The sequence below is a fragment of the Mus caroli genome, unplaced genomic scaffold, assembly GCF_978045245.1.
Source record: "Mus caroli unplaced genomic scaffold, Mus_caroli_1 scaffold_6, whole genome shotgun sequence".
In the NCBI taxonomy this organism is placed as follows: domain Eukaryota; kingdom Metazoa; phylum Chordata; class Mammalia; order Rodentia; family Muridae; genus Mus; species Mus caroli.
The window spans coordinates 97,437,499-97,450,408 of record NW_028227261.1 but is presented as its reverse complement, the minus strand read 5'-3'; the positions used below and the strand labels follow the sequence as shown (position 1 = coordinate 97,450,408).

At 48.4% G+C, this 12,910-nt stretch overlaps 1 protein-coding gene across 8 annotated transcripts in view; it reads right to left on the bottom strand.

The window, feature by feature from the left end:
* Positions 1–878: 878 nt before the first annotated feature.
* Positions 879–12,910, bottom strand: part of Ptpn3 (protein tyrosine phosphatase non-receptor type 3) — a 150,524-nt gene continuing 138,492 nt past the window's right edge. For all 8 annotated transcript variants that reach the window (XM_085839269.1, XM_085839270.1, XM_021159376.3 and 5 more), the window contains 4 exons: positions 7,719–7,847; positions 6,605–6,750; positions 5,957–6,092; positions 879–4,399 (listed from right to left, as the gene is read on the bottom strand). In XM_085839269.1, coding sequence (XP_085695395.1) covers positions 4,322–4,399; positions 5,957–6,092; positions 6,605–6,750; positions 7,719–7,847 — 489 coding nt within the window. In that variant the 3' untranslated portion in view covers positions 879–4,321. The remainder of the gene's footprint in view (positions 4,400–5,956; positions 6,093–6,604; positions 6,751–7,718; positions 7,848–12,910) is intronic.

Below are 12,910 nucleotides of genomic sequence, written 5' to 3'. Positions count from 1 at the left end.
GTTCTCATGAGAAGAAGAGACTACATGGGGCCAAAGGGCTCATTGTTCCTCAAATTCTTTCTCAGAATGAGATCACGTAAAATTTAGTTATGCACACTGTCGCACCCCCACCCTCGCCTTCTTTTTTTTTTTTTTTTTTTTTGGAATTTGCCACGTAGACCAGGTTGGCATTGAATTCATAGATTTGTTCACCCCTGTCTCCTGAGCATTGAGATTCTAACATTTGGTCTGGGCTTGAGGCCTCAGGCTCGACTGCAAGTGCCAGTACAGTACTCACTGAGCCATCTCACCAGGGCCTCCTGGCAGGTAGTCCCAGCTGCCCTTGAACTTGTAATGTAGAGACACTGACCTCCGGATCCTTCTGCTTCGACTTCCTGGACTGACCCAGGGCTTTGCGCATGCTCTGCAAGCACCCTACCAACTGAGCTTACATTCCCTAGCCCGAGCATATGGTTTCTTGGCATAAAAGCTACCCCCTTGAATGAGATATGGCCCTGGGACTAAGGATTCAGGTCTTGTTTTTCTCCTCCCCTTCCTGTTATGCTATCAAGCACCTGAATGTGTCTGGAGGTCAAGGTAGGAGCTGCATTGTGAGGATGGGAGAGCAAGTGGGGGGGGGGGGGACACAGGACCTGGAACCCTGTTGATCACTGAGTCACTCAGCAACCGTGTAGGATGAAGGGTAGGGCTTTGTGCAAACTACTGCCTTCACAGTAGAATCCAATTCTGATCTAAAACTGGTCCCCCAAAGTGAGTGCTAAGGCCAAACACTGCATGAGAAATCAACCAGAGGGAGGGTGAGGTGGACAGACAGCATCCAGTTGACAGGAGGAGGGGTACAAACCAGACACACAAATAAAAATGTTGACAGACAAGAACAGTGTTGCATAGCTTGAACGCTTTTATATTGATCAGGTTGTTTTTCAGTAGAGTTCTGACAACAAGTCAGGATGAGAAAACATTCCAAATTTACAGGAAAACATATTGCTGATCGACTAAAGATAACTTTACAAAATATGGCTTAGCACAATCCTGTGGTTGCTCCGGTGGTACGAGAGCTATCAAGAAATCGACGTTAGCTATCATCAGTCTTCGAGGTCTGATTGCTCAGGCTGAGGTCACAAGGGACTTGGCTGTCTTTTCTAGGTCTACTCTAGGATGACAGGTAAGAACCAGGAGGGTGGTGATTTTATCTTTGTAATTCCACAGTGATAAGGGCTGAGACAACCAACCAACCCCTTGGGGACAAGTCACAGACTGGGTGTTTCTCTGTGTCAGCCCTTCAGACTTGGTTAAGGTTAAATTTTGTTTCCCTGAAATCTAACTGTGAGTTCATCTAGTCCCATCAGTCACCAGTGCTTTCCAATAAACAAACTGGCTGAGGGCAAAGCCGGGGTCTGGACTAAGTCTCACCCATTTTTTCCCTGATGCCTCCTCTTTGTTGCCTTGGGAGGATGAAGAGGTGACTTACTGCCACGCCCCCCCCCATGGTAATTTTTAAGGATGAAGGTGTGCAGAGGGGAGGGGGAGAGGGCTAACCATGAACACAGCAATAAGAGAATCTACACAGCATCACAACAGATTTAAGTCCCATGGGACCCCGGGAGGAAACTAAAGGTACCGCTACACGTTTGAGATCCATCCATCCTGCCCCCCTACCCCCCAACAAACTTAATTGTTCTCTCTGGAAAATCAACACACCATGTACGGGTTCTAGAGAGTGGTACCAGCAGGGAACCCACCGGATGAAGGAAGTACACTGGGGTGTCTAATCTGTTCTTTGGGAAGGTGCTGGAATGTAGGATATAAATATCTTCCCCATTCACAACCAGCCAAATTTCCCAGGCAAAATATTTACCCTGAGTCTGATGCAATTCTTAGGATGAGACAGCTTCTCAAAAGCAACTGTGGATGTGGGGGATGCAGGGAAACAAGAGCTCAGAACTTTGGTTTTTAATTGGTAATACTGACCCAGTTCACTTGGGCACTCTACTCTTTGGGGTCATTTTCATGTCCTTCTCAAGATCCCACGGACTCTGTTTCTGGCAACTACCACTGTGTCTGAAGTGCTGGCCCCGTACAATGGCAGAGAGAGGCCAGCTGCAGCTTTTTCAAGCTTCACAGAACATTATGTAAGTGTAACAGCAGCATTTTCGTGACCACACTCAACGTGTTTTCAGAAAAATAATAAAACAGTCTCCAAGGACATTTAGATTCTGCAAGTGCTTTGCACACAGGGCAGTGATAAACATTGCTATCAAACAACGATTGTCTGTTAAACAGCCTAGTGCAACTGAAATGCACCCAGTACTCTCTAGTCCTCCTCTTCTTGGGGCTTTACTAAGAGCGTTCTCAGAATCCAGCTTGAATAAAGGTATCGGTGCTCTGTGCTTTCCCCTCTACAACACTGCTCTATGAAAACCTGGTGGGTTCCACTTGTCTGATATGCTTGGGGCCAACCAAAGAAGCCATCCTTCCTAGGAGGTCTTCAGTGGCATTGGTTTATGTATCCCAGAAGCTGGAAATTAGCTTCCATAGTGTGATCTAATTCTGTCCTCAAATTCCAAGTGTTGTTTTTCCTTATTTCACACAGACGAAGAGAGAGGCACAGATCCCAGGTTCCTATGAGGGCTACCTGGTGTTGAGCAGTACAGACCCAAATTCCACTTTCTCAGTATACAGGGCACTGAGCAGTGCCTTTCTCACTCACATCATTGAGCACTACTAAGATGTTTGTGGGTAAAAGACAGTGGGGAGGGAAGTAGACAGATAAACTGAGCCTGCAGATAAAGAACCTTCAAAAACCTGGGGTCCTTGGTACAGGTCCTTATCCATCTTGCAACTAGGAAATGCTTTGATTGGTCCAGTATCTGCTAAGTATCTATGTAGCTTCATCTACATACATTATAACATCAAAGTATCCTTTTCCTATAATACCATTAAGAAACTTGCTGACTTTCTTTTCGATACATAAAAACAGCTATTTAAAAATACCACCTTAAAGCATTCATGTAATTTATTTTCCTTAAATAGTAATTCGCTACAATCCTGTCACAAATTAAAAAAAAAAAATAACATGGTATTCACAGAGCAGAATTCTTTAGGACAATCAAAATCCCAGAGTACTTAGAATAAATTAACATCAAATTGTGTTTATATTCAGATAGGCTGATTCTCTCCTCTGAAATGAAATGGAGACCATTGTAACCTAGGGTGAATGAACACACTTGTTCTTCTGTACAGAGATGAATTCTTTACATAAACTCAACAGTAATTTGAATCAAGTTAGGAATCCTGAGAAAGTCAGCCACCCACAGACACACACATACACAGAGACACAATGACAGATGGACGGACGGACGGACACACACACGCACACACACACACCACCCTTGATTGAGAAGTAGTGTTTCTCATGGTCACTTACTAGAAGGTCATTTCTCAGAAGGGTCCAAAATTCTGAATATTTGGATGCTATCATCCCCCCACCCCCAAGAAAATTGTCTTGTTTCAAGTGTGAGAGCTTGAAGTAGCAGCAATCCAGAGATTCAGTAGTCGGCGAATCCAGTCATGGCGTCCGAGTATACAGTAAGGGGTGAGCAGAGGCTCGCCTGCTTCCGAAGCTGAGACTCAGCCTTATGCAGAGCCTAGTTCCCAGTCTCGGCAGAGAATTCACCTGAACATACATCATGAAGCTGGTTCAGGCACTGGGTGTGATCCTGAAGAAAAGGAATTTGGGGTGGGGGAAATGGGGTGCTTTGGATCGCAGAATGGGTAGAGATGAGGCAGAGAAAGGGAGGGAGGGCAGAATAAATCCTGTTCATCCTCCAGCCTGAAGTCCCTTGTGCCCTGCCTGTGGTACATTCATCTGAGTTTCCCTTGGTGTCAGGGGGTAATGGACAAGAATTGCCAAGGAAGTTCAGCCCTTGGAGTCCCACACAGAACAACACACAAAACACCTGAGCAACCACAAGTAGCCATATTGTCTGGCTTCTGGCGGGATGACACTGCTGGTGTCCCCTCTCATTGCTCAAGGATGGATGACAGGGGAGGGTGATATGTAGGGAGAAACACAGTTCCCAACTGGAGATCCCCTGTTGCTTCTCTCTGGGCCCAAAGGAGTCATAGCTGCATGCATATCTACACCATCAGTCCTTATGTACAGGGTATCTTTTCCACAGAAATTTAAAGTGCCTGGGTTCAGATAAGCTCATTCCTTTCCCACAGTGACCAGCATCTCTGGGGGGCCTCCAGGGGAATGTGTGCCCCCTTCTTCAAGAAGTCGCCCTAGGGAAGGAGGAATGACCACTTCACAGTTGTCCTAACTGGGATCCAGCCTCTGGACTAAGCCTTCTTCGTACACTCGAAGGATTGCTTCACACACAAACTTGTATTGGCTCTGGAAGAGAAGAGAAAGCTGTCAAGGCCAGGGCCCTGGGAGTGCTGCCTCACGCACGCCATGCTTGAGAGGGTCTATGAAACACTTCTATTCTATTCACTCCCTGTGAGCCAACGCTGGGCCTCGGTGCTGGGAAAGACAGAGGCGAACTCAAGCCTTCACAGACTGGGTGAGTGAGCAGGGTACCCTCAGAGAAGTGTGGGCTGAGGGGGAGCTGGCTGTTGAGCCAAGCGGAGAGGTGTGTGAGCCTAAGGTGTGAGCTAAGGACCAGCGTTCCTTTTTCTCTGCTCTATCACTGAAAGCACAGGTGCCGCAGTTCATGCTGCCACGCCGCCCTTACCAAAACCTGAAATGATGAACTCAAATAAACCCTGCCCCTCTCTCTGTTAGGTTCCTGGCCACAATAATGGGAAAAGTAACTAATGAAGGCACTGACGTGGAAACCCTGGCGACAGGGACATCTGTTCTGAGGCATGTATGTAAGGATTCCACCGTCCTGACCTAAAACAACTGGGCAAGTGTAGGGGCTGTGAGTTCGGGTGTTTTGTCAGGGGGCCACTTCTCTGTCTTTGCCAACTCATTCTTAAATATTCTTCTAGAATATTCTTTGATACCCCTGGGACTTTGGCCATCATGACTGAGATTACAAACTAAGCCTGTTCTTCTCAAACTGAGCTTGGATGACTACTATTTAGACAACCCGGTCTGCTGAATGAATTATCAAAGGCAGTACAGCTTCTATCTGCAAGGCGAGTAAACTGAGGCCTATAAAGGAGTTCACGGGTTGCCCAAAGGTTGTCAGTATATGAGAAGGCCAACCATACCCTGCTCTTCTTGTAGCTTAAAATGACAAGCAGATATTTCTCCTGAGGACAGTTATCATGTTAAGAGTGTTGGCATGACAGAGTAGGAGACAGCGCAGGGTGAGGGTACCCAAGTGACACTGCTTTCTTCTGATGGGTAATGATGGTATGCAAGCGGGGCTACTCGGGCTGAGTGGCAAACAAGATACATCAGAGCTAAACAGAATGCACCTCAGAAGGGCCTGGGTTTTGTGGTCACTGTGTCTCCGACAAGCTGTGTGATTCTGGGCACCTGACTCAGTACTCTTTTTTTTTTTTTTTTTTCGAGACAGGGTTTCTCTGTGTAGCCCTGGCTGTCCTGGAACTCACTGTGTAGACCAGCCTGGCCTCGAACTCAGAAATCCGCCTGCCTCTGCCTCCTGAGTGCTGGGATTAAAGGCGTGAGCCACCACAACCCGGCTTTTTTTTTTTTTTTTGGTGACTCAGTACTCTTGAACTCTGTTCTCTTCACTCTATCCCTGGCTTATGGACGTTCCTCTGCGGGAGTTCAGGAAACGGAGATCTCTGCCTTTTTATTGTTGTTTTTTAGATAGTCTCAGAATGTAACCCTGAGTGGCCTAGAACATCTTATATAGACCAAGAAGGCCTCAAACTCAAGAGATCTACCTGCCTCTGTCTTCTGTGCAGAAGAAAAGGCATATGCCACTATACCTAGCCAGTCTCTACCATTTTTTATTACCAAGTTTCTACTTACTGATGTCTGCACCATCATCGCGCGCTGGTCTCTCATTTTCCGGACAATATCCAGTGGGTAAACAGGCAGGTTCCTCTCAATTAAGCACATGGCTGTTTCCATAGTGACTAAAACACCTGTCCGACCTATTCCAGCACTAGGAAGGAGAGAGAAACAGAGGCTCACGATCTGTCTGGGCATCAGGTCTGCAAGGCAGAGCTGAATCCCTAATCAAGGCCTGTGTTTACCCAGGGACAGCCCAGCTGTTGATTTCAAGAATAGAAAGCACACATTCAGGTGTGATCTTAAGCTCCTTAACAAAACAAAACAAAACATCAAATCAAAACAAAACCATCTCCACAGGTCCTAAGGCTGGGACAAGAAAACCATCTAGGAAGTGCAAAATCCACTCTCTCTGCATCATGCCCGCTGTCAAGGTCAGAAACTTCAGGACAGTGAGGCCTGGTGGTTTTCCTTTTCCGCATCCAGCTGTGCTTATGTGTTTAGGATTTTGTTAAGTTCCAAGTATTTTGGAATTGTTAGGAAGTGAGCACAGTCTTACAGGAGCATGTGCCTTTGTGGGAGAAGGGTGGGTTTGATGTCTGCCCATTTCTTCTGGCCTTTCCCAAGGGATGGAACCATTAGAGACAACACAGCGAGGCTCAGTACCTGCAGTGAACGAGGGCAGGCTCACCGTCGACCCTCAGGGACCTCACATACTTCACAAACTCCAGGAAGTCTGATGAGTCATCAGGTACGCCGTGGTCAGGCCACGCCACATACTGGAGATGGGTCACTGTGTGTTCTTCCCCGGTCTGTGGGGGATGTGGTGGCTGAGGTCAGTATCACACCAATGAGCCCTGTCTTGGATACCAGCCAGGGGGGCACCTTATCCTCAGTGTCCTCGTGGCCCTGCACCCAGCTCTGTCACGGTGTCTGTCAACTCCCATCAGGCTCCCACCCTCCCACAACACCCGTCTTGCCCGCAGGATGCTGCTGTCTTTTTGACCTGTTTTGCCTCTGGACGTTTTTTCTACTTTGCTCCTACGCATCCCGCAGTCATGGTCAACCATGCTGACTTTGTATATTCCTCTGTATGGTGCTGAGGATCTAACGTACGGCCTTGCTCATGATGATTATGGGTCCCAAACGATAATGTGGCTAACCATCCTCCTATAGCTGATCCCTACCCTCAATACACATACACACAAAATGAAGTTTACCATCTTAACGAGTTTCAGAGGTGAGGTTTACTGGCATTAAGGGTAGTTACAAGGCCACCCAACTCTCTCCTTCCAGGACCTCCATTTTTTATCACCCAAATATGAACTCTGTAGCCATTACATTATAACTCCCCATTTCTCTCCCCCTTCATCTAACCAGGGCAAATACCATTACCTTCTCTCTCTGTGCCTGTGAGTTCAGTCATTTAGGTATTTGGATAGAGGTAATCTTCGTATTTGTCCTTCTTACTGGCCTCTTTTGTTTGGCATAATGTCTTTTGGATTCATCCCATAGTGGGATTTGCCCAAAATGTCCTTCTTTTGAGTGTGACTACTACTATATTACATGGCTTCACCCATTCAGCTCTTGACAGGCAGACCTCAGGGTTGCCTCTCCTGCTTGGCTACTGTGACTGGTGGGGCTACATTCACGGGGAGCTGGCTCTCTGTCAGTTACAGTTTCATTTACAGACCTACCTACCAGGCGGCATCGCAGCAGAGCTGACCACCAGATCCCACGGGGAGGGACTACTGACTGTGCCCCTCAGAGCCCTGCTCACCTCCGTGTTTGTAACTAGCATTTCTCGGGACACATAAGCAATGGTACAGTCCTCTGCCTGACACTGGATGTGAAAGATGCCATGGTCCATGATATCTGGGGGATCCGGCCAGTACTGGTGACATTTGGTCTGTAAGAAACCAGAAAATACAAATCAGGCTTTTCTTAGGGCCCAACCAGAGGCAGGGTAGCTGCATGGCATCCAGTCATATCTGTCCAAAGAGATGTGACAGGAGAGGAGAAACACAGATGAGACCCACTTGTGTTCATGGCCTGAAGGGAGTCAGCTTACCTTCTAGGGTTTGTTCATGGGGAGAGCAGCAGGACTTTAGTTTAGTTAGGGGCTACTCACACCCTGCCCAGGCTGAGTCAGGCTCCTTGGGCCTCTTTTCTGCTCTCAGCATCTACCTCTCCCACCTCAGAGCTGTCTTTCAGGAGCCTTGGGACAAAGCAGTTAAGATCCCATTTGGGTGTCAGGGCTCTACTGGAGGAATTTCCCACCTCATTTACTGGCCATTTGACTTCTAACAGCCCCTGACCTCCTTGAATCTCAGATTTTCAAACACTGACAGAGGCCAGCGAGGGTGCAACGTGGGGTCACTTCTGAATGAGGTTCACGGTGGTCATCCACACTGTTGCCGTGGGAGCTACAGCAACTGAATTAGGTTGGTGACATTCCTCAAAAATCTCCAAGCTGAGACAACTATCCTTCTCCATGAGTACTGTGCCTGCTATGGCCTCAAACGCTTCCATAGGAAATAGGGTCCGAGGCCACAGACTCTGCACCTGCCCTTCTGAGGGTGTCGAACTGCTCAGTAGGTAAAAACCCTTGTTGTGCAAGCCTGATAATGAGATTAACGCCCCCCCCCCAACCCTGGTGGAAAGAGAGAACTGACACCATAAATACTTGTTTATTTCCACATGCGTGCTGTGCTCTAGCAATTAAGTATGCACACACACACACACTCACTCCACCACGCGAACTGGATGTTCCTCCAGAGGACCAGGGTTCAATTCCCACCACCTACATGGCAGCTTACAACTATTGGTAACTCCAGTGCCAGAGGATCTGATCCCTTCTTCTGGCCTCCATGGGCACCAGGCATACACTAGTACATAGCCGTACATACAGGCAAAATATTCATATATATAAAATAAAATTAAAACAAGTAAAAATAATAAAAAAGAAAATTCTCAACAGAGGCAAGACTTCCTATACAGCAAAGGAAGGATTCGGGGGACTTGGGCACTAAGTGGCTTGCCCTGGCCACAGAGCTGCGTGACAGTCTAGCATTCGTCCTGTGCTAGGTCAGTGTCTCTCAATATGGTGGCTGTGGCTTTCTAATGTTAACGTCTTCCCACGTTCTATTTCCCCTTCCAAACTTGCAGCCTCTTCCCATAAACTACTGTAGTTTCCGCTTCTGGATTCCACACCAAGTACACATCTAAGTGGTCCATAGTTACTCTGCCAAATTTTGACTCTTTTAACAATAACAACATTATTATTACTATTGTTGTTGTTATTTGAGATTTCTGTGTTGGCCTCTTGAATAGCTTGCACTGTAGGCGTGCATGTACCATCATGCACAGCTTAAAGAAAAAGAACATTTCCCCTCAAATCTAGATTGGTTCTCATGTAAGTAAAAAAATGACATTTGTTTATAGCAGAGGTGACATAGCCAACAGACACATGGAATTTGTTGGGGAAACAGCTTCCCTAGCCTTCTTTTCAAATGTCACAGTGAATATCTGAAATTAAAGTGTGCCGTGGGGGCGGGATTTAAAAGTCTGTTGGGACAGTTTAGATTGGAAACCTCTCCTGGTGGGGAGTTATTCTCTGACTCTCCAAGATTCAGAGGCTCTCTGTCTACAGGACTAGAGACAGAGTTGCCAGACACAGACAGCGCGCCTGTCTGTCCATCTGAACCTGCATCTACCTCATGTATACAGGAGGAAAAACTGGTCCCCCAGGCTCTCCAGGGTCCTATGCTAGGATAGCTGGGAGACAATACTCTCCAAAGCGGTCCCCCTTGTGCAAGGCAGAGTTACACAGGCTGGTGCTCCCTAAGCATCTTTACTGACAAGGGATCTGCAGGGAACTGGACTCATTTTAGGTCTATTTGGGTCTGGATGCACTAGAAGAATCAGAGTCTTGAAGGTCCTGTTTCTCACGCCTGCTGGGGGAGGGGTGTGAAGGCCCCACATCTTCTGAATAGTAGCTGTTAAGCTCCAGGGGTTGCTTTTATGCACAGTGCTCATTTCTGGCTTGAGACTACTCCCTGAGGTAGGGACAGTGACTATCTGGTAGTGACTTAACTGAGGCTTGGAGGCTCAGATTCACCCCATGTCAGGTCATAAGAACTATGGGGACAGAGCCTAGATTTCATTCCAGGTTGATGCCCTCCGAAGGGACAAGTGCATAGCAAGGCTGTGAGGAGATGAGAGGAAATCTGCCACCATGGGGAAGCGGGTTGCAGAAGGACAAGGACCGCTGTAGCTGGCTGGTAGGCCATAGGCTACGGGGTACAGGTAGGCCATAAGGACTCGGAATGCTGTCTCCACAAGGATGCAGTCACAGGCTGACGCAACTACTCTTTTCTTACAGTCCCGCCCGCCATCTGATCACTCTGAGACCAGGGTGGGGAAGGAAGGATGCCACGGAAATGACTCTGGAAAGGAAGAGCTTTAGGGAACCAGCAGAACATGCTGAAGGCTGAGCTCTTGGTTGAGGAAGACTGCTGTTTCAGGAAGATGCAGCAGACGGGGTTGTGGGAGAGGAGAGCCGTGGGCCCAAGCAAGAAGGCACTTGATTTCTTGCTAACTTAGTTGGTCAACAAGCATCCCTGGGGAGGGTTGGATGAGTCAGAGACATTAGGGCATTATCTAGCCTCTGGATGCTTTCCAATCCAGCCAAAGTAATGCAGGAAGAAAGAACAGACACGGGTGGGGCAGGTGAGGCAGGAGTGGACAGAGTAGGAAGGGCGCTCAGGACTGAAGGTGTATGACAGACGATGCAAGGACAGATCATTCAAGCCAAAGAAAAGGAGGCAGATGTGAAGGGTCACCTGGGCACCTAGGGGACAAAAGACCACTCAGCAGAGCCACACAAAGGGTACAAGTTGGTCTGGGACCATGCAACATTCTGCTCTGTGCATCTATGAGCCATACAGGGCATGGGCAGGAAATGCTGGACCAACCAACCCTCTGGCGAGGCCCAGCTGAAGGAAATGTGAATGGACTAGTGTACGAAAACTCTGGACAAATGAGCTGCTGCTTTTGCTGTGGGAGACAAAGAGGAAGGTTCTGGGATTAGGCAGGGACAAGAGGGACCCAGTGGGAGTCATGTGTGCCAATGGCATTAAACAGTGAGTGGATGAACTGAAGAGAAAGGAGAGCTAAGACCTGCTCCAGATGGCTGGCGTAAGTAGATGTGTGCCTGTGGCTCAGACGTGGGCTCATGTAGCTGGGCTGCATATGTGCATATGTGTGCACACGAGGGGCTAGGGTGGTGGCTTTGGGATCATCTTACAGGACTAGGTAGATGTGTCCAAGCAGAAAGTAAACAGCTGGACTTGGGGTTGAACCTTCCAGGAGGACACCGGAGGGTACCAGGAAACTAATCAGACTCAGAAATGAGTTCCACGGGGAGGGGGCCATCCATCTAACTTACCTGTGCACATTCTCAAGCACATAGAGAGCAGGAAGGAGGCCTGTGCTACCCCACACCTCTTCTTGGTAGCCTCATGGTAGTCGTGGGCTTTACTGCTTGCTACTCAGAGCAAACCCACTGCCTCTGGTCCAGTGAGACAGTGGGACTCTGGGAGCCTAGTCCCTAGAAATTCATCCCAGTACTCAGAACCACCCAAGAGATACAGGCATTGTGCTTTGTGGCGGTGTGGGAACTGGAGCCTTACAGTCCTATTCAAAGCCTGTGCTTTTAACTGACTGGTGGGATGGAAAGGAAGATTATTATACACATTATTCATGTGTAGGTATAAAATATGGCTCCCCCAAAGGCAGGGGGTGGGCTGGGGTGGGGGAGACATCTGATAGAAGGCACTGGCTTTCCCAACTGAAAAGCGATCCATCTAAGAAGAAACCCCCACGTAGTCGACAGAGAACCTAACCAAAATAAGGACCTAGGTCATTGACCCTGCAGGCTGCAGACTCTTCAGGGGGCTGGCTCCCTACGACTCAAGGCAGCACAGGAAGGGCACTGGACTCTAGTGTGTGCCTGCTGGGAGACCCACTTTCCTTTAGGCATGGCATAGGGACAACAAACAGGACGTCCTGGAAAGTTGATCTTACATCAAAGGAGGGGCAAAGCCATTCACCTGGAATGACTGAGTTGGAAGTGGGCATGGACTGGGGCTGGAGGACAGAGGGCACAGGTCACCGGAAAATCTGGAACAGGAGAGGGAAGCAGGCACCCGGGATTTTTGAAGAACAGGTTTCTAAAATGTTGGCCGGGCCAGAGATGCTGAAGGGATGGGCAGGCCTCATGGGAACTCTCAAATGCATGATGAAGTTACAGTAAGAAGAAAAGACTGGGAAACAGAGAAACAGGCTGGATCACAAGGAGAACTCAGATGACAGGAAAGAGCAGTTGCAGCCGGGAGCTGGAGAGGCAGGCCCTGGAAGAGCAACGGATGAGGGGCAGGTCCTGGAAGAGCAATGGATGAGGGGCAGGTCCTGGAAGAGCAATGGATGAGGGTAAGGTTTCCCGTAGAAAGCTTTTCTTCCCTGACCTGGAACAAGCAAATCAAGGGAAGTTGGGGTTGCCACTGGACAGCGAATCTGTCACCTGCATTCCTTCAGGGGCACCCTGTTCTGAAAAGAATGACTGTCTAGCTGGAAAGGGGAGAGTGAACTATCAAACAGCAAGCAGCCTGACACCAGCAAGCCAGCCTTGGTGCTGAGTCACTGGTGGATTCGGGTATCAGCTCTGAAGAACGGCACTGTGAGCTCCAAGACCTCAGGGGACAGCAGAGAGTCAGCTCCACACACTGCTCCTGAGGAAACGTGATGTTTGAGCACCGAAGTTTCAGAATACAAGGCCGAGTAAAGGCAGACAGAGAGCACAGAATATCTGCGACCCATAACACACTAGAATCAGAGACTGCCAGGTATGGGGACAGATTCTTTTTTTGTGCATGTCAAGTGACTCACTGTGTCACCAAGGAAGCCTGCGCC